General features: G+C 44.5%; 1 protein-coding gene across 1 annotated transcript; it reads right to left on the bottom strand.

Annotated features, from left to right (window-relative positions):
• Nucleotides 1–1308: 1308 nt before the first annotated feature.
• Nucleotides 1309–8545, bottom strand: c1qtnf1 (C1q and TNF related 1). The gene is made up of 4 exons (XM_069168604.1): nucleotides 8380–8545; nucleotides 6679–6803; nucleotides 6376–6491; nucleotides 1309–3576 (listed from the first exon to the last, which is right to left on the bottom strand). The coding sequence occupies exons 2-4, from the start codon at nucleotides 6801–6803 to the stop codon at nucleotides 3026–3028; spliced, it is 792 nt and encodes a 263-aa protein (XP_069024705.1). The 5' UTR covers nucleotides 8380–8545; the 3' UTR covers nucleotides 1309–3025.
• Between the last annotated feature and the right edge of the window lie 9298 nt (nucleotides 8546–17843).

Raw genomic sequence — 17843 nt, 5'->3', positions numbered from 1 at the left:
GAAAGGAGTCAGCTGAGGTGGTTCGAGCATCTGATCAGGATCCTCCTGGGCGCCTCCCTCTGGAGGTTTACCGGCACTTTGTTAGGAAGTTATGAATGGTCATGGTCTTTGAAGCTGTGTGAAATGGAACATTGGTACTTGGTCTCCTCCCTGATCATCAACCTGCTCGCTCACTTTCTGTTGATCTCGACAGCCAGAAGAGTCGTGGTGGTTTAAACTCCTTCCATTTCACATTTTATTCAGTTTTCCTGGCACATTCATGGTGTCAGTCACACAATCTGTCATGTTTCGTATGACTTGATCTGTTTATCTCAGTCTTTTTCCTTTGTGTCTTTCCTGTTTCTCCTTCTGGTCACCTGTGGTCCTCCCTCTCTCCCTGCTGTGTTACCTGTTGGCCACGCCCACCTCACCTGTTTGCTGTTCTCTGATCGTCCCCAGCTGCTCTCACTTTCCAATCAGTCAGTATATATTCTGCTGCTTTTCTTTCCTCCTCGTCAGGTTGCTGAGTTCAGTTTGTTGGCCGTGTGCGCTGTGTTCAGTCGCCTCCTTCAGCGACGTGGTTTCTCCCTTCTTTGGTTTGTAGTTTGTTTCTCAGTGAGTTCAGTTGAATCTGCATCTTTTGTTTGGTTTCGTTTGTTGAGCCTCCTGCCTTTGTCAGATCAGTCCAAGTCTTGGTTTGCTTTTTGTTATTTTTCTGTTATAGACTCTGTTCTTATAAGAATATGTTCTTATAATAATATATTTTTTGAATACTATTTTCTTATAATATATTTTTATAAAAATATGTTCCTATAATAATATCTTAACATGTTCTTATGATAATATCTTTTTATCAAAATATTTTTCCTATAATAATATGTTCTTATAAGAATATATTCTTATAACAATATGTTCTTATAATAATATCTTCATATAAGAATGAATCTTTTGTTCATCGGTACCATGTGCCTTGTGTTTTGGGTCCAACCTCTACCTGAATATGAACAGAAACATGGAGCAAACCAGATAACCTGTTAAATAGATTTAAATTAATTGAGGTTTTTGACATTTTTAATTCTCATTTTAAGGATTTATTTTTTAACTTTAAAAATGGATCTCGAATATATCCATCTTCACAGACTCCCAGTGAAACTCCAGACCAACGCTCCTTTCATATGAACATATGCAGATGAAACGACACGACTGTGATGAAAGATTCAATGTCTTTTCACCTGTTCATCCAGATTTTATATGAAACCTGTTTTCACCAAAACTCCCTTGATAATAAAAAGCCACTATTGTAAACCAGGAGCATTTTTTAAACAATATATTTATTTTATATTCAAATATTCTTTACAGCCAGATGCATGTTCTGCATGTGCATTCTAAAAAAAATTACAAATGTTTCACAGCGCCATCCAGAGATATATATTCATACCAAAACTTTAATAATAACTTGCTGCAGCGCTCCGTGAAGCTGTAGGTTACATGATTTTTAGAGGTTCTCAGAGCTACATACACAATCATATTATGCACACATAATATATAACAGTAGACCTGAAGCTTCAGAATATGCAGTTGAAACAGTTTAAACCAGAAAAGCTGGAGCTTAAATTAAAGCTGTGAAAAGCTGAAGGAAGCTGCTGACTCAGCTGCTTCAGTATCGCAGTATCAACACAGCATTACAACTTTCCAATGTAGATATTCAGTCTATAACAATATAAACATGTATGTGGACTATCACATATCTAAAATGTAAAAGCTTTCATTTCATGAACTTTAGTTATACTCTTTGTCCATATGAAAAACAAACATCAGAATGTAGTTTTGTTAACTTTACATTGCAGGTTTCTGGGAGTTATTCATTTGGATAACTGAAGATGTTCACATGATTGTTATCATGGTTAAAATGTAAAATAATAGAATTTATAACAATCAATTTACCAAATTTTAAATTGCATTTTCTAAATTTATGAAAAAACCTGAAACACTGTCAAAGTATTTTTGTTTTGTTATTTGGAGGTGAATTTTTAGTCATGTACAAAATAGAGGAATAAAATCTTTTATTTTTAAAAACAGATGTATCAAAAACATCAGTGAGAAGTCAGACAACTACAACGAAATATGATGTTTTCCAATTTTACCAAAATGAAGACACGTAATTGACATTATTATTATTTTCATCCCCAAAGACCTGCAGAGAGAATTTGGTCTTCTGAACTCAGGCGGATGTTCTCTGATCTGCTTTATGTTGTTGTATAAAATCTATGGTGCTTTTAAAAGCAGCCGATAAATATCCTGAACTGACGACTAGAAGCATGCTGACCGGACCTCCTCATCTCTGCAGAGGTTAGCAGCTCCTTAACCATGGACCCAACACTCAAGATGCATTGTGGGATTTGTAGGCAGCCGATTTCAACAAGGAAGAACGAATGGAAAGAAAAAAGACATTTTCATATCCTGACTCGAACCTTCTGACTCTTTGCGTCCACGTTTTTCAGGTTGGATTCACAAAACTTTCCTAACTGGAGAATTAAATTAAGAGTTTCAGTCACATTCGTTTTACACCCTCCAACTTTAACATGTCAAACCACCTGTCTGAAGACGAACATGAGAGGCAGCGACATTTAACAGCCACACAGATATGAGAATATTTCATATTTAATGTGTTGTATTACACCAGAGGATCGTACCGGACTCACCTGCATGAACACCTCCAGCTGTCTTCGATATGACAGTAAAAATCATCAAATCTGAAAAACATCTGAATATTAATGTTGACTTCAGTTAATTTCAGTTATAGATTTTATTTCCATTTTTTATGATACTTAAACTCCAAATGAATTAAGGTAAATGTATCAGGATGATTTTTTTTTTTCCCACATGACAAAGGGTAAATATGAGTACATGCTTTGTACGACAGCTCGCTTGTATTGATAAGGAAACTAAATACGAAAAAACAGCTGAATTTCTTATATGTGACACATGGAAACCAACTTGTTTGAGCAGCTGTCTCTGTCTCACACGCATCGTGACACGTCCGGTCTCACATCTCAGTTTTGGGTTTGATCAGGTGTCCGTTGAAGGTGATGTAGGCGTCGAATTCGTCACTGAAGATGGCGTTGTCCCTCTCGCCTTTGAAGAGTCTGACCCACACCTCGTCGTCCATCTCCAGCTGCAGCATCAGGCTCTGGCTTTGCATGATGGAGCGGTCGCTGGGCTGCGCGTAGAGGATCACCACCTCCCGCTCGTTGTGCATCACGTGAAGGTACGTTTCCCTCTGGTTCCACGTGTGCACGTTCAGGCTGAAGTAGTAGATGCCCGGCACGTAGCAGTAGAACCTCCCGGTGAACATGTTGAAGTGTCCGTAGAGGTTGACCAGCTCCGTGTCAAACACCAGCGTCTGGTAGTAGTTGTTGGACTGCAGGCTCTTCTTGCGGACGACAGAGAAGGCTGCGAAGAAGGATTTGCAGGGCTCGCCAGGTAAACCCACGCTGCCTTTGCTGCCCTTCACGCCGCTGGGACCCAGAGGGCCCATCCGACCCACTCGGCCCGACTTCCCATAAGTTCCTCGATCACCAGCATCACCTTTCTCCCCTGGGGGCAGCAGAGTCACTTACAAGGACGTGGAAGTAAAACGACCTGCAGTTGATGCATGTTAGTTTGTGTGAAAAATCTGTGATAGCAAGTAAAATACGTATTGCTGTAAGTGAAAGAACACTTAACTTAATGATAAAAAACAATTGATGGTGACCTTTGACCCCCTGATCCTGATTCCTCCTCCAGCAACACCCCACCCCATTCAAGCCCCGCCTCCTGACCTGACTAATTCAAATAATAATGAATAATATAATACAATTAATTTATAAAGCATCTTTCAAAACAAGGTTACGAGGTTTTGTACAAGAAGTTAAAACGAGAAAGTAACAGTATAAAACAATATTTAAATATGAAAACAATAAAAACACAGAAAGGGTAAACAGAGATGGAGTTTAACGTGAGCCAATCAAAGGGCAGTGGGTTGGATCAATGACAGCCAATCAGAGAGGAGGAGGAGCGATTTATAGGCAGCTAATGAAAGTATTCTGTCAAAATTACTTTCTTAAAATGAGAGGAATTACAGGAGAAAATATTGTAATATATTTGATATATGCACACACACGCATATTTATATATTTTATAGTCCTTGTGTATACCTGTGTATATCTAAGTTTTCCCATCCATCCATCCATCCATCCATCCATCCATCCATCCATCCATCCATCATCTTCCACTTATCCGGGTCGGGTCGTGGTGGCAGCAGGCAAAGCAAGCTGACCCAGACTTCCCTCTCCCCCACAACATTTTCCAGCTCATGCTGGAGGATCCCGAGGTGTTCCCAGGCCAGCCAGGAGATATAATCCCTCCAGCGTGTCCTGGGTCTCCCCGGGGTCTCCTGCCAGAAAACCTCCAGAGGGAGGTGCCCAGGAGGATCCTGATCAGATGCCTGAATCACCTCAGCTGACTCCTTTCGAGGTGAAGGAGTAACGCCTCAACTCCCTCCTGATGTCTGAGCTCCTTCCCCGATCTCTAAGGCTGAGCCCGGCCACCCTACGGAGGAAACTCATTTTGGCCGCTTGTAGCCGCGACTTCGTTCTTTCGGTCACGACCCAGAGAGCTGCTGACCATCGGTGAAGATCGGAACGTAGATCGACCGGTAAACTGAGAGCTTCACCTTCCGGCTCAGCTCCCTTTTCACCAACACGGTCCGATGCAGCGCCTGTTGTACTGCTGCAGCCGCACCGATCCGGTGGTCGATCTCCCGCTCCATCCTCCACCCTACACCCTACACCCTACACCCTCCACCCTACACCCTCCATCCTCCCCTCACTCGTGAACAAGACCCCAAGATACTTAAACTCCGTTGCTTGAGGCAGGCACTCCGTCCCCACCTGGAGGGAGAAATCCACCGGTTCCCGGCAGAGAACCATGGCCTCAGATTTGGAGGTACTAACCCTCATCCCTGCCGCTTCACACTCGGCTGCAAACCGCCCCAGTGAGTGCTGGAGGTCCGAAGAGGCCAACAGGACCACATCGTCTGCAAACAGCAGAGATGCGATCCGGAGACCCCCGAACCCGACGTGCTCCTCCCCCTGACTGCTCCTAGATATCCTGTTATGAAGGTCACAAACAGGATCGGTGACAAAGGACAGCCCTGGTGGAGGCCGACACCCACCGGAAACGAGCACCCCCCACAAAAACACCTGGGAGACCCGGTCGAAAGCCTTCTCCAAGTCCACAAAGCACATGTAGTTTGGATGGGCAAACTCCCAGGACCCTCCAGTAGTCTTGCGAGGGTGAAGATCTGGTCCACTGTTCCACGACGAGGACAGAATCCGCACTGCTCCTCTTGAATCTGAGGTTCAACAAACGGTCTGAGTCCTTTCCAGCACCCTGATATAAGCTTTGCCCGGGAGGCTGAGTAGTGTGATACCCCGATAGTTGGAGCACACTCTCCGGTCCCCTTTTTTGAAAATGGGAACCACCACCCCGGTCTGCCAGTCCATGGGCACTGTTCCCGACCCCCATGCGACATTGAAGAGGCGTGTCAGCCAAGACCGCCCAGCAATGTCCAGCGCCTTCAGCATCTCAGGACGGATCTCATCCACCCCCGGCGCCTTGCCACCGAAGAGCTTTTTTACTACCTCAGAGGCCTCTGCCAGGGATATGGGTGTGCGACCTCCCCCCCCCCCCAAGTCTTCAGATGCTGCCTCCTCTCCAGAGGACATGGTGGCCGGGTTTAGGAGTTCCTCAAAGTCCTCTTTCCACCGCCCGACGATGTCCCCCGTCCGAATCAGCAGTCAGAACCTTCCGCCCTGCAACACGCAGGTGCATGAAGGCGACTCTCTCATTCTCCAGGGAGAACTCCAACACATCAGCCCGCCGCCCAGTCTGCATTGCACCCGACCACAATGCTTGTCCCTGTGGGTGGTGGGTCCACAGGGTGGCTGCTCCATGATGTTTCTTCGGGCTGAGCCCGACCGGGCTCCATGGGCAAAGGCCCGGCCACCAGACGCTCACTGGCGAGCTCCCCTCCAGGGTCTGGCTCCGGGAGGGTTCCCCGGTTTCCCTGACCCGGGCGAGGTGATCTCGGACCGTGGCCTGCTATTGATCGGGGGTCTTTTGAACCGCTCTTAGTCTGGGCTCTCACCTGAGACTAGTTTTTCTTGGGAGACCCCACCAGGGGCCGATGGTCCAGACAACATAGCTCCCAGGATCACTGAGCCACTCGAACCTCTCCACCACATTAGGGTGGCGATTCGCGGACGAGTTTTCCCTCCGCAATCGCTGAGTTTTGCAATGGGAAGTTTTCCCATTGAACATAAAGTGAGGCCTTGGACAGATGCTCATTGTTACCTTTGAGCAGAGTGATGTTGATCTGTGGGACGATCTGGTACTGGGGCTGGTTCTGATGATGGGACGCCTCCTCTTTTGGATCGCAGCACCGTCGACACTCTTTCACATCCCGCTGCCTTTTTCACAAAGAACAAGCTCAACAAAACATTCAACTGGTAAAATGAAGGCTTAAAACTGCTGGGCACATGTTTTCAGTAGATTCATCAACTGCTGCTGCTCTGAACTGGATTCAACCAAGAAGTGAAGACGAAGTCGGTTGAACTCTCCCCTGACCTGAGCATGCAGGAGGGATTAAAACAGTACCTGGCATCTCGGTGGTGGCTCCTCGTGTCCTGATCGAGGTCTTTTCTGTCATTGTTGGGGGTCCGGTAGGGGTCCACTGAACAGAACCAGAGGAGCAGCACGGCACACACACCGCCTGTGGTCATCTGCAGTATCACAAGGGAGGTGACAAAGCTGACAAAAGCTAAAAGAACAAATCCTTTTCCTCCAGAGTCCGTCTGTAAATCCTGCTCACTCCAACCAGGAAGTCACTGCACAGAAAGTAAAGCTGCACTTTTAATACTGAAACACATCCATGTTAATAACACGACCTCCACCTACATGCATCTTATTTAATGACTGTTCTTCCTCCAGCTATGGAGGTGTGTGTGTGTGTGTGTGTGTGTGTGTGTGTGTGTGTGTGTGTGTGTGTGTGTGTGTGTATGTGTGTGTGTGTGTGTGTGTGTGTGTGTGTGTGTAGGTGTGTGTGTGTGTGTGTGTGTGTGTGTAGGTGTGTGTGTGTGTGTGTGTGTGTGTGTGTGTGTGTGTATGTGTGTGTGTGTAGGTGTGTGTGTATGTGTGTGTGTAGGTGTGCGTAGAGAGTTAGAGGTCGCTGGACTAAACACGAGATTAATTGAAGGATTCAAGTTTCCAACGTGAACTCAGAAGTGTTTGAACTTCATCTGTTCATCTCACACACACATTTCTTCCGACTTTACTTTACAGAAAAGGACAGAAACAAGGGTCTAATCACAAGCAGAGAAACTCTTGCTGTTGATGCTGTTGTATTCAATAAATGAACTGGGTTGACAAAATATTAGGAACACCTCTGAAAGTCACCCAGTACAGTTCAACAGTTCATCTCCCAAACATCAACTCAACGCCTCCGTCCCCTGATCTGAGTCTGCAGGGCTGCACATGCTCCAGTGCATCACATTCTGATGCTGTCCGTGCTCTGCAGGTCCAGTTTGACCCTCCCTGCACCTGCAAAACTCCAGTACCGACCTGCCCTCCATTATCTCTCTGTTTATGCCAGACCTGCGACAGGCCCCGCCCACCCAGGCTAAGAGCTGGCTGTAGCTCAGATAGTAAATGCCAGACTTTATTTGGGAGAAGCGTAATTAACAATGATAACGACCAGCTGTGGTCAACTGATGATGACGTCATGGCACATTCATGCGTGTCTGTATTGACTGTGTTACAAGCTGCTCTTTATTCTGGTACGATAAGTGTTCATCAGTCTGACTTTCCATCTTACAGCGGCTGCGTGAGCAGTTCAGTTTAGTGTGGTTAGTTTCAACAAATAATCCTAATGTACCAGAGTTTTACCAGCACCATGTCTGTATATGAGCATCTAATTCATAATCAATGGGTCACAGTTTAGAAAGAGGAATTATTTTATGGTAATACATCACAGATGTGCTATGATGGTTTCCTCTCATATCTCCAGTAAAGTCTGACATCTGGACCCGGCTGGTCCTGCAGCTGTGGCTGAATGTGTTTGAACATGTCAAATACCAAGTGAGATTTTTGTTGTATTTAGTGTGTGTGCAGGCCAGCTGTGTGTCAGCCTGATGCCAACACGCCTGAAACACACCTGAAACACACCTGGAACACACCTGGAACACACCTGGAACATACCTGGAACACACCTGGAACACGCCTCGCTGGCAGCTCTCATCAACACAACCTCACATGTGTTGAAACATGTTGTTCTTTACAAAGACGAGGAGTTGTACTCACCGTCCAGTGTTTCTGCTCTGAAAATAAAAACGTCTCCGTTTCTGTCCCACTCTGCTGCTTCTGTCTCCGTCTCTCCTCCTCAGGTCATTCCCCAAACACAGAACATACAAAATTATGGAGGAGCAAAGAGGAAGGAGGAGAAGGGGCACCAATGCCTGTGAGGAGGAGGAAGAGGAGGAGCTCCGAGCATAACTTTCACCCAAAGGGGAAATAACAAAAACACAGACGAGCAGCTGAGTTATGTGGAAGGAACACAGACAAACCCAGATGAGGAGGAGGAGGGAGGGGTTCAGGAGGAAGAGGGGGGGAGATCAGGAGGAAGAGGGGGGGAGATCAGGAGGAGGAGGAGGATCAGGAGGAGGGGGATCAGGAGGAGGATCAGGAAGAGGAGGAGGAGGATCAGGAGGAGGGGGGATCAGGAGGAGGGGGGATCAGGAGGAGGATCAGGAGGAGGAGGATCAGGAGGAGGATCAGAAGGAGGATCAGGAGGAGGAGGATCAGGAGGAGGGGGGATCAGGAGGAGGATCAGGAGGAGGAGGAGGAGGATCAGGAGGAGGATCAGGATCAGGAGGAGGGGGGATCAGGAGGAGGAGGAGGATCAGGAGGAGGAGGATCAGGATCAGGAGGAGGATCAGTCTGTCAGCTTCAGTCAGCATGAAACTGTTGTTTTGAACAAAGTGTCAGAAGTCTCTCCTTTAGTTTGTTTGTTTCTCTCCTCTTCATCGCTGCTGACAAAGTATTTCATGGAGAACTGAACTAAATCTTACAAGTGTGTTTAATCGACTTTAATATCTTCATTATGAAGATTGTCCCGGTTTAGATTCAACACATCAATATACACAGCAGGAGGAGGAAGTGCTTCAACTTACATCACTTAATAAACACCAGCACATCAGAGCTCCACCAGACTGTTTATAAAAGTGTTTGTAGCTTCCAGGTCTGTAAAATGGTTCCGATGCAGAAGTGTCTGACTAGAAAGATGGAAAGGAAATGGAGTTCCACTAATTTAGAAGAATTTCACCTGCCTGGAAGGATAGTCTAATATTATATAAGAAAGCTCTTCGTAAGGCCAGAACTTTATATTATTCATCATTAATAGAGGACAACAAGAAGTTCTCAGCAGTAATGACTTCATTAACTTCTTTACTAATAAAATTCTTACTATCAGGGAGAGAATCGGGCCGACCCTTCCTGACACCATCACTGATGTGTTGCTAAGCAACAGCAGCCCTGAAAGCAACTGTAGGACCAGATGTAAACTTGGAACATTTCTCTCCTGTTGAGCTCTCTGAGTTAACTAGAATTATTTCTTCATCTGGATCCTCTAGCTGTCTGTTAGATCTCATCCCAACTAAACTTTTTAAGGAAGTCTTCCCTTTAATTAATACTTCCATATTAGATCAGATCAACCTATCTATTGTAACCGGCTATGTACCGCAGGCTTTTAAAGTGGCTGTAATTAAACCTTTACTTCAAAAGACGACTCTTGATCAGCTGTTTTAGGAAACTACAGACCAATTTACAACCTGATGTTTATTTCTAAAATTCTTGAAAAGGTTGTTTCAAATCAACTTTTTGATCATTTACAAAGGAATGATCTGTTTGAAGATGTTCAGTCTTTAGAGTTCATCATAGCACAGAAACAGCTCTGGTGAAAGTTACTAATGACCTTTTATTAGCCTCAGATAATGGACTCGTCTCTGTACTTGTTCTTCTGGACCTCAGTGCTGCTTTTGATACGATTGATCATACAATCTTATTACAGAGATTAGAAGACGTTACGAGGATTAAAGGAACTGCATTAGACTGGTTCAAATCCTACTTATCAGATAGATTCCAGTTTGTCCATGTCAACAATGAGTCTTCCAGACAAACAAGAGTTAGTTATGGAGTTCCACAAGGCTCAGTGTTAGGCCCAATACTTTTTACTTTGTACATGCTTCCATTAGGAGATGTCATCAGGAAGCACTGCATCAACTTCCATTGTTATGCAGATGACACTCAGCTATATCTTTCTATAAAACCAGATGAAACTAATCAGTTAGTAAAACTTGAAGCCTGTCTAAAAGACATAAAGGCCTGGATGACCAAAAACTTCCTGCTTCTAAATTCAGACAAAACAGAAGTTATTGTACTTGGTCCTAAACACCTCAGAAACTCTTTCTGTAATCACTTAGTTCCTCTAGATGACGTTGTCTTGGCCTCCAGCAAAACTGGGAGGAACCTTGGAGTCATCTTTGATGAGGATTTGTCCTTTAGACACCATATAAAACAAATCTCCAGAACTGCCTTCTTTCATCTACGTAATATTCATAAAATCAGGAAAATCCTTCCTCAGCGTGATGCAGAAAAACTCATTCATGCGTTTGTTACTTCTAGACTAGATTATTGTAATTCCTTGTTGTTAGGATGTCCAAATTACTCATTAAAAACCTGCAGCTGATCCAAAAATACTGCAGCAAGAGTACTGACGGGATTTAACAAGAGAGAGCATATTTCTCCAGTTTTATCTTCTCTTCACTGGCTTCCTGTGAAATCAAGAATAGAATTTAAAATTTGATGGAGCCTGGTCATGAAGAACTTTGTAAGTCATCAAGAGAATTTTAAATTTTATTCTTGATTTCACAGGAAGCCAGTGAAGAGAAGCTAAAACTGGAGAAATATGATCTCTCTTGTTAAATCCCATCAGTACTCCATCACTGATGGTTAATGGTTGATGACATCACTGATGGATGATGGTTGATGACATCACTGATGGATGATGGTTGAGTTACATACGTTTTTGTGACCAATGGTACGTTTGAGATTTCTCCAGATCAGAGAGCTGGAATCACACTCAGAGTGTCACCGTGGTATTACCGTGCGTCACCGTGGTATTACCGTGGTATTACCGTGCGTCACCGTGGTATTACCGTGGTATTACCGTGGTATTACCGTGCGTCACCATGGCGTCACCGTGGTATTACCGTGCGTCACCGTGGTATTACCGTGGTATTACCGTGCGTCACCATGGCGTCACCGTGGTATTACCGTGCGTCACCGTGGTATTACCGTGCGTCAATGTGGCGTCATTGTGGTATTACCGTGCATCACCGTGGTATTACCGTGCGTCACCGTGGCGTCAGGTCAGGAGGCACCAGCTGGGCTTTCTTTGTGCATTGTGAATTCGTCCCTCAGAGTCAGACTGTCAACAGCGAGTTGAAATCCTGGTTGACCTTTAACCTATGAGTCAAAGGATCTGAGCTGACAAAACACTTTGCAGTTAATGCGGTTTTTACAACAAACTGCCACAAGGTGGTGCCAAAGAATATGAACTCAACGTTAGGACAAGTCCACCCTTCAGCAGGAATAACTTTTGTTCAGCTGTCAATCAGTTCAACTCCTGCTTCATCTTTCAGACAGACGGCTCACATGAATCTTCCAGCTCTCTTTGATATGAAGCAGAATTCATCGTAGAATCAGTGACTGCAGGCCGAGCACATTCACTCTGTTTACAGCCAACCGTCTGCTCTGTCTGAATCTGCTGTAGCAGTCACTCCTCAACAAACTGTTCTCAGACAATTTTGAGATTCCCTCCCAGATTCATAAGCAACCAGAACCTTTTGTCTGATCAGATCATGAGAGCACCAGACCCGGATGTCAGAGGTTTCAATCAGACAGGTTCCAGCTGTTAGATCTGGAACCTGGATTCTAATTTAATGGACTTGAAGGTGTGATACATTTGAGGGTGATCTGGTTATTGGTTTTTAAATTTAAATGTATTAAATTGTTATAGTGGTGTAGCGCCCTGCTAATTTGTTTGCATGTGTTTCTTTGTCATTTCTGTTAAACAGTAAATTAGCCTTTGTGTTCATGGGCAGAGAAGTATAGTTATAAAAGTATTTAAGTGTCCTACAGTTTGACTTGCCCTTGAACCTCTCATGTCCTTACCGATTGGTTGGTCAGGTGTCAAAATGGTTGCCAGCCAATCAGAACGAAGCAGAAAGAACTTTTGGGTAACCTACCGGGTTCTTAGAGGGGCGGGACTAAAGAGAGAGGGGCGGGACTAAAGAGAGAGGATAGGGACTAAAGAGAGAGGAGAGGGACTAAAGAGAGAGGAGAGGGACTAAAGAGAGACGAGAGGGACTAAAGAGAGAGGAGCGGGACTAAAGAGAGAGGGGCGGGACTAAAGAGAGAGGAGAGGGACTAAAGAGAGAGGAGAGGGACTAAAGAGAGAGGGGCGGGACTAAAGAGAGACGAGAGGGACTAAAGAGAGAGGAGAGGGACTAAAGAGAGAGGAGAGGGACTAAAGAGAGAGGGGCGGGACTAAAGAGAGACGAGAGGGACTAAAGAGAGAGGAGCGGGACTAAAGAGAGAGGAGAGGGACTAAAGAGAGAGGAGAGGGACTAAAGAGAGAGGAGAGGGACTAAAGAGAGAGGAGAGGGACTAAAGAGAGAGGGGCGGGACTAAAGAGAGAGGAGAGGGACTAAAGAGAGAGGAGAGGGACTAAAGAGAGAGGAGAGGGACTAAAGAGAGAGGAGCGGGACTAAAGAGAGACGAGAGGGACTAAAGAGAGAGGAGCGGGACTAAAGAGAGAGGAGAGGGACTAAAGAGAGAGGAGAGGGACTAAAGAGAGAGGAGAGGGACTAAAGAGAGACGAGAGGGACTAAAGAGAGAGGAGCGGGACTAAAGAGAGAGGAGAGGGACTAAAGAGAGAGGAGCGGGACTAAAGAGAGAGGAGAGGGACTAAAGAGAGAGGAGCGGGACTAAAGAGAGAGGAGAGGGACTAAAGAGAGACGAGAGGGACTAAAGAGAGAGGAGCGGGACTAAAGAGAGAGGAGAGGGACTAAAGAGAGAGGAGCGGGACTAAAGAGAGAGGAGAGGGACTAAAGAGAGAGGAGAGGGACTAAAGAGAGAGGAGAGGGACTAAAGAGAGACGAGAGGGACTAAAGAGAGAGGAGCGGGACTAAAGAGAGAGGAGCGGGACTAAAGAGAGAGGAGAGGGACTAAAGAGAGAGGAGCGGGACTAAAGAGAGAGGAGAGGGACTAAAGAGAGAGGAGCGGACAGAGACAAAAAGCGGCTGAAGATAAAGAGATGTCGAGCTAGATGTACATTTAAAGAAAATGTGTTTTATTGTTGGTTAGTTGTTCGAGTTTGAACCGGAGTTTGTTATAGCCGTGGAGGGTCAAATAAAACCAAGACAGTGAGCCGTGTTGGAAGCCGTGTGGGTCGGGAAAAACTCAGAGTGCTGAGGTCATTGCCCCGTCTGGACTTAGCAGCCAACAAGCTAACGGTTTCGCTGAGGACTGCGCTGCCTGCGAGGGACAGAGACGCAGGACGGATTCTCCTGCCATCACAGCGCCTCCTGCTGGACACCAGGGTTTGGGCGGACTGATCTACCGCTCTCTAAGGAACAGTGAGTACTGACCACTCTTTTCTGGTGGAGGATTTAAATGAGCTCCAACAAGCACACCAGCGTATTGTGACAAGCCAGGGATTATTGAGCCTAGAGATGAGGCAGAGAGATGAACCCTACTTTAGCACAGATCCTGGGTTCCATACACCACACAACTCCAGGATTGGTTGTTTATTTGGTTGGAGAACATGCTGTTTACTTTTCACACACAAATACACACAAATCAGAGGTAATTACATGAATGCCCAACTGGTGCCTAATATGAACATTCGAACAAACTCTGGGGATTCTGGGAAAAAACATGACTATACTGACACGCTACACAGCCCCCACCTAGGTGGTTAGCTGTCCCCAGCAACCTATTTGTCCATAACAACGTCTCTCAGGTGTTGGGGGAGCTGTCGCTTAGCCGGTTTTGGAGTATCCTTAGTGGGTTTTGGAGGTGGAATGGGGACCCAAGGCGGATCCTCTGGCTCTGATCCCCCCCAGATGGGGCCATGGGTCGGTATGGGGCAAGCCGGTCACGGTGGAGCACCACCATCCGATTTCTTTTGATCAGCCGCACCCTGTACACAACGTCCGACAGTTTCTCCAGCACGGTACAGGGTCCGACCCACTGGCTCATGAGTTTGGGGGAATGGCCCTTCTTCCTTTCAGGGATGTAGACCCACACCTGTGTCCTGGGGTCAAAGTCCTCTCCCTTGCAGCGAGAGTCGTATGCCCGCTTCTGTCATGACCCAGCGTCTGACAGGGCCTGTCTGGTCAGAAACGTGCAGTGCCCAGCCGGTCCAGGAGTTCGTCGACCCGGGACATTGGGTACGCATCAAATCGTGACACATCATTCACCCTGCGATAGTCCACACAGAACCGAATAGATCCATCCTTCTTGACAACAAGAACAATGGGGCTACACCAGGCACTGTTGGCTCTTCTATTACTCCCATCTCCAGCATAGCAGCTAATTCCCTCTGAACAATTTTTCTCTTGTGTTCAGGTAACCTGTAGGGTCGCGACCGCACCGTCACACCCGGAGACGTCTCAATGTTGTCCACTATGAGGTTCGTGCATCCTGGCAGGAGGGAGAACACGTCAGCAAACTGCTTCTGCAACTGGGCAACATCTGTTCTCTGGGTCCCGGAGAGATGGGCGTCGAAAGGGAGCGAGGCAGGATTGGTGGACTTTGGAACCTCTGGCCCCAGCTCCTCTCTCAGATACCGAGGACACCAGAGAAACAGACTCCGCCTCTCTCCATGCTTTTAAGAGGTTGAGGTGGTAGAGCTGTGTAGCTCCGCCCCTGTCAGATCGCACCACCTCGTAGTCGACGTCCCCTACTGGCCGTGTGACCACAAAGGGCCCTTGCCACTTGGCGAGGAGTTTCGAGCTGGAAGAAGGAAGCAATACAAGTACCTTTTCTCCCGGTGTAAATTGCCTCAGTCTGTCCCTAATCAATGAGAAGTGCGGATATGACAGCGCTGCGTCAGGGCGCACCAGCTGACCATCAATTCTTATCACTTGGTCAAAGGCAAAGCGTAGAGTATCGTCCCGAGACTGCTCAAGTGGAAAATCCTCCATGGAGTGTAATTCGGGAACCGGTGGAGTCTCCACAGGAGTCTGAGCACAGCATACATCCCGCATGTCCCTGTCGGTCGTGAACACACCCCCGTACACTGCCCCATTAATTTATGAAACCCAGGCCAATCTGTCCCCAAGATTAGGGGGTGCGTAAGGCGGGAGCTAACCGCAGCCTTCACTTTATGTTTTTTTTCCCCCATATCTAATTTCTACAGCCACCACCGGATAATCGTGAACATCCCCATGCACACACGTCATACGACCATGTGATATTTCAGTTTTTCTTTTTTAATAAATTTGCACAAATTTCTACATTTCTGTTTTTTTCTGTCAAGATGGGGTGCTGAGTGTACATTAATGAGAAATAAAATGAACTTTTTTGATTTTAGCAAATGGCTGCGATGAAACAAAGAGTGAAAAATGTAAAGGGGTCTGAATACTTTCCGTACCCACTGTATATATATGTGTGTGTATATATGTATATATAGATATACAGTACAGTATATATCTATATATATATTATATACAAACAAACCAAGAAACACAGTCAACAGTGTTATTGTACTGTGGCATTCTGTGTATGTATTAGACACCAAACAAGTTAAACAATTCCAACTAAATGACATGTATCTGTGAAACCAACTAAATGATCTGTATCTGTTAAACCAACTAAATGATCTGTATCTGTGAAACCAACTAAATGATCTGTATCTGTGAAACCAACTAAATGATCTGTATCTGTTAAACCAACTAAATGATCTGTATCTGTGAAACCAACTAAATGATCTGTATCTGTGAAACCAACTAAATGATCTGTATCTGTGAAACCAACTAAATGATCTGTATCTGTGAAACCAACTAAATGATCTGTATCTGTGAAACCAACTAAATGACCTGTATCTGTTAAACCAACTAAATGATCTGTATCTGTGAAACCAACTAAATGACCTGTATCTGTTAAACCAACTAAATGACCTGTATCTGTTAAATCAACTAAATGATCTGTATCTGTTAAACCAACTAAATGACATGTATCTGTTAAACCAACTAAATGACCTGTATCTGTTAAACCAACTAAATGATCTGTATCTGTTAAACCAACTAAATGACATGTATCTGTTAAACCAACTAAATGACCTGTATCTGTTAAATCAACTAAATGATCTGTATCTGTTAAACCAACTAAATGATCTGTATCTGTTAAACCAACTAAATGATCTGTATCTGTTAAACCAACTAAATGATCTGTATCTGTTAAACCAACTAAATGACCTGTATCTGTTAAACCAACTAAATGACCTGTATCTGTTAAACCAACTAAATGACCTGTATCTGTTAAACCAACTAAATGACATGTATCTGTTAAACCAACTAAATGACCTTTATCTGTTCAACCAACTAAATGATCTGTATTATTTGTTTGAAAAGTATTTACTGAACAGCCACAAAATTGATCTTCAGAGCAATGTTTTTATCACAGGAGTAAAAGAACTATGTACAGAACAAGTTTTATTTTTTATTATATACATATAAGTTGCTATATTTGTTGTTATTGGTGAGGTTGTGCGAGAAACAATGGCAGGCTAGTCGTATAATAAAATAAAATAAAAAATAGTAATGTACTTTACTTTGTATCTTGTTCAGCAAATGTATGTGTGTGTGTCTGCTTCTGTGATCGTTAGCTTATTTATATTATTTTATTAAATAAATGGACGGTGTGAAGCTGGGTGTTTAATGCAGACAGTCAACATTGAAATATGCATTCAGCCTTAAACTATATTCTCACTGAAAGCGGTCAGCTGAGTGAAGATATCTTGATGAAGAAGGGGCGAGCCGATGACAAACAAACCGGCAGAAAGCAGTGAGTGACGAGCTGAAACCTGCGACTCCTCCGGTAAGAACAAAGTTCTCCAATTAACTCGGCTGAAGATATAAGCAGTCTAAGCTGCTCAGTGTGTAACTGTGTGCACATTATTAACTATTTCCATTAAATGAAAAGGACCCACGATGTGTGAGTGAGACTCTCAATACTTCAAATACTAAGAGTTGTATCATGGTTTTCATCTAGTATAAATGTAACACCACATAACTGCATTTCAAGTTCATTTATAGATTTTTATTTATTGAATTAATCAAAGGGAGAAATTTTAACAAGGAGACATTTTAACAAATTGTGTAACTAATAGAAATTTATTAAAAGTAAACAATGTTTGATGTGTCCTACAATACTAAATACGTTTTGCTTGCTGTAATAATTTTTCGTGTATATTTCGGGGGAGGGAGGGCATAAAAAGTGCGTGTGAATATATGTGTACAAACAAATTGGCATTTCCCACCATGCCTTCTTTTTCATGTTTTTTTGAGAATAACCAAATTAAATAGGTCAAAGTTAATTTTGGAACATTTCAATCAAGCCAAATAACAACACATGAAATGGGCAATGGCCATTCACACCAATGGACCATTTAGTATCACTAATTACCTATCACACATGTC

This window comes from Embiotoca jacksoni, unplaced genomic scaffold, assembly GCF_022577435.1.
Source record: "Embiotoca jacksoni isolate LCO1_2020_lvr unplaced genomic scaffold, fEmbJac1.0.p SCAF_40, whole genome shotgun sequence".
Classification (NCBI taxonomy): domain Eukaryota; kingdom Metazoa; phylum Chordata; class Actinopteri; family Embiotocidae; genus Embiotoca; species Embiotoca jacksoni.
This window is presented reverse-complemented; position numbering and strand designations above follow the sequence as displayed.

Excerpts from the sequence above, each read along its gene's own strand:
- c1qtnf1 (XM_069168604.1), bottom strand. The coding sequence starts at position 6,803 with ATGACCACAGGCGGTGTGTGTGCCGTGCTGCTCCTCTGGTTCTGTTCA. Across the intron at positions 6,492-6,678 it reads AGCCACCACCGAGATGCCAG|GCAGCGGGATGTGAAAGAGT; the intron begins GTACTGTTTTAA and ends TTTGTGAAAAAG. Across the intron at positions 3,577-6,375 it reads CAACATCACTCTGCTCAAAG|GGGAGAAAGGTGATGCTGGT; the intron begins GTAACAATGAGC and ends TGCTGCCCCCAG.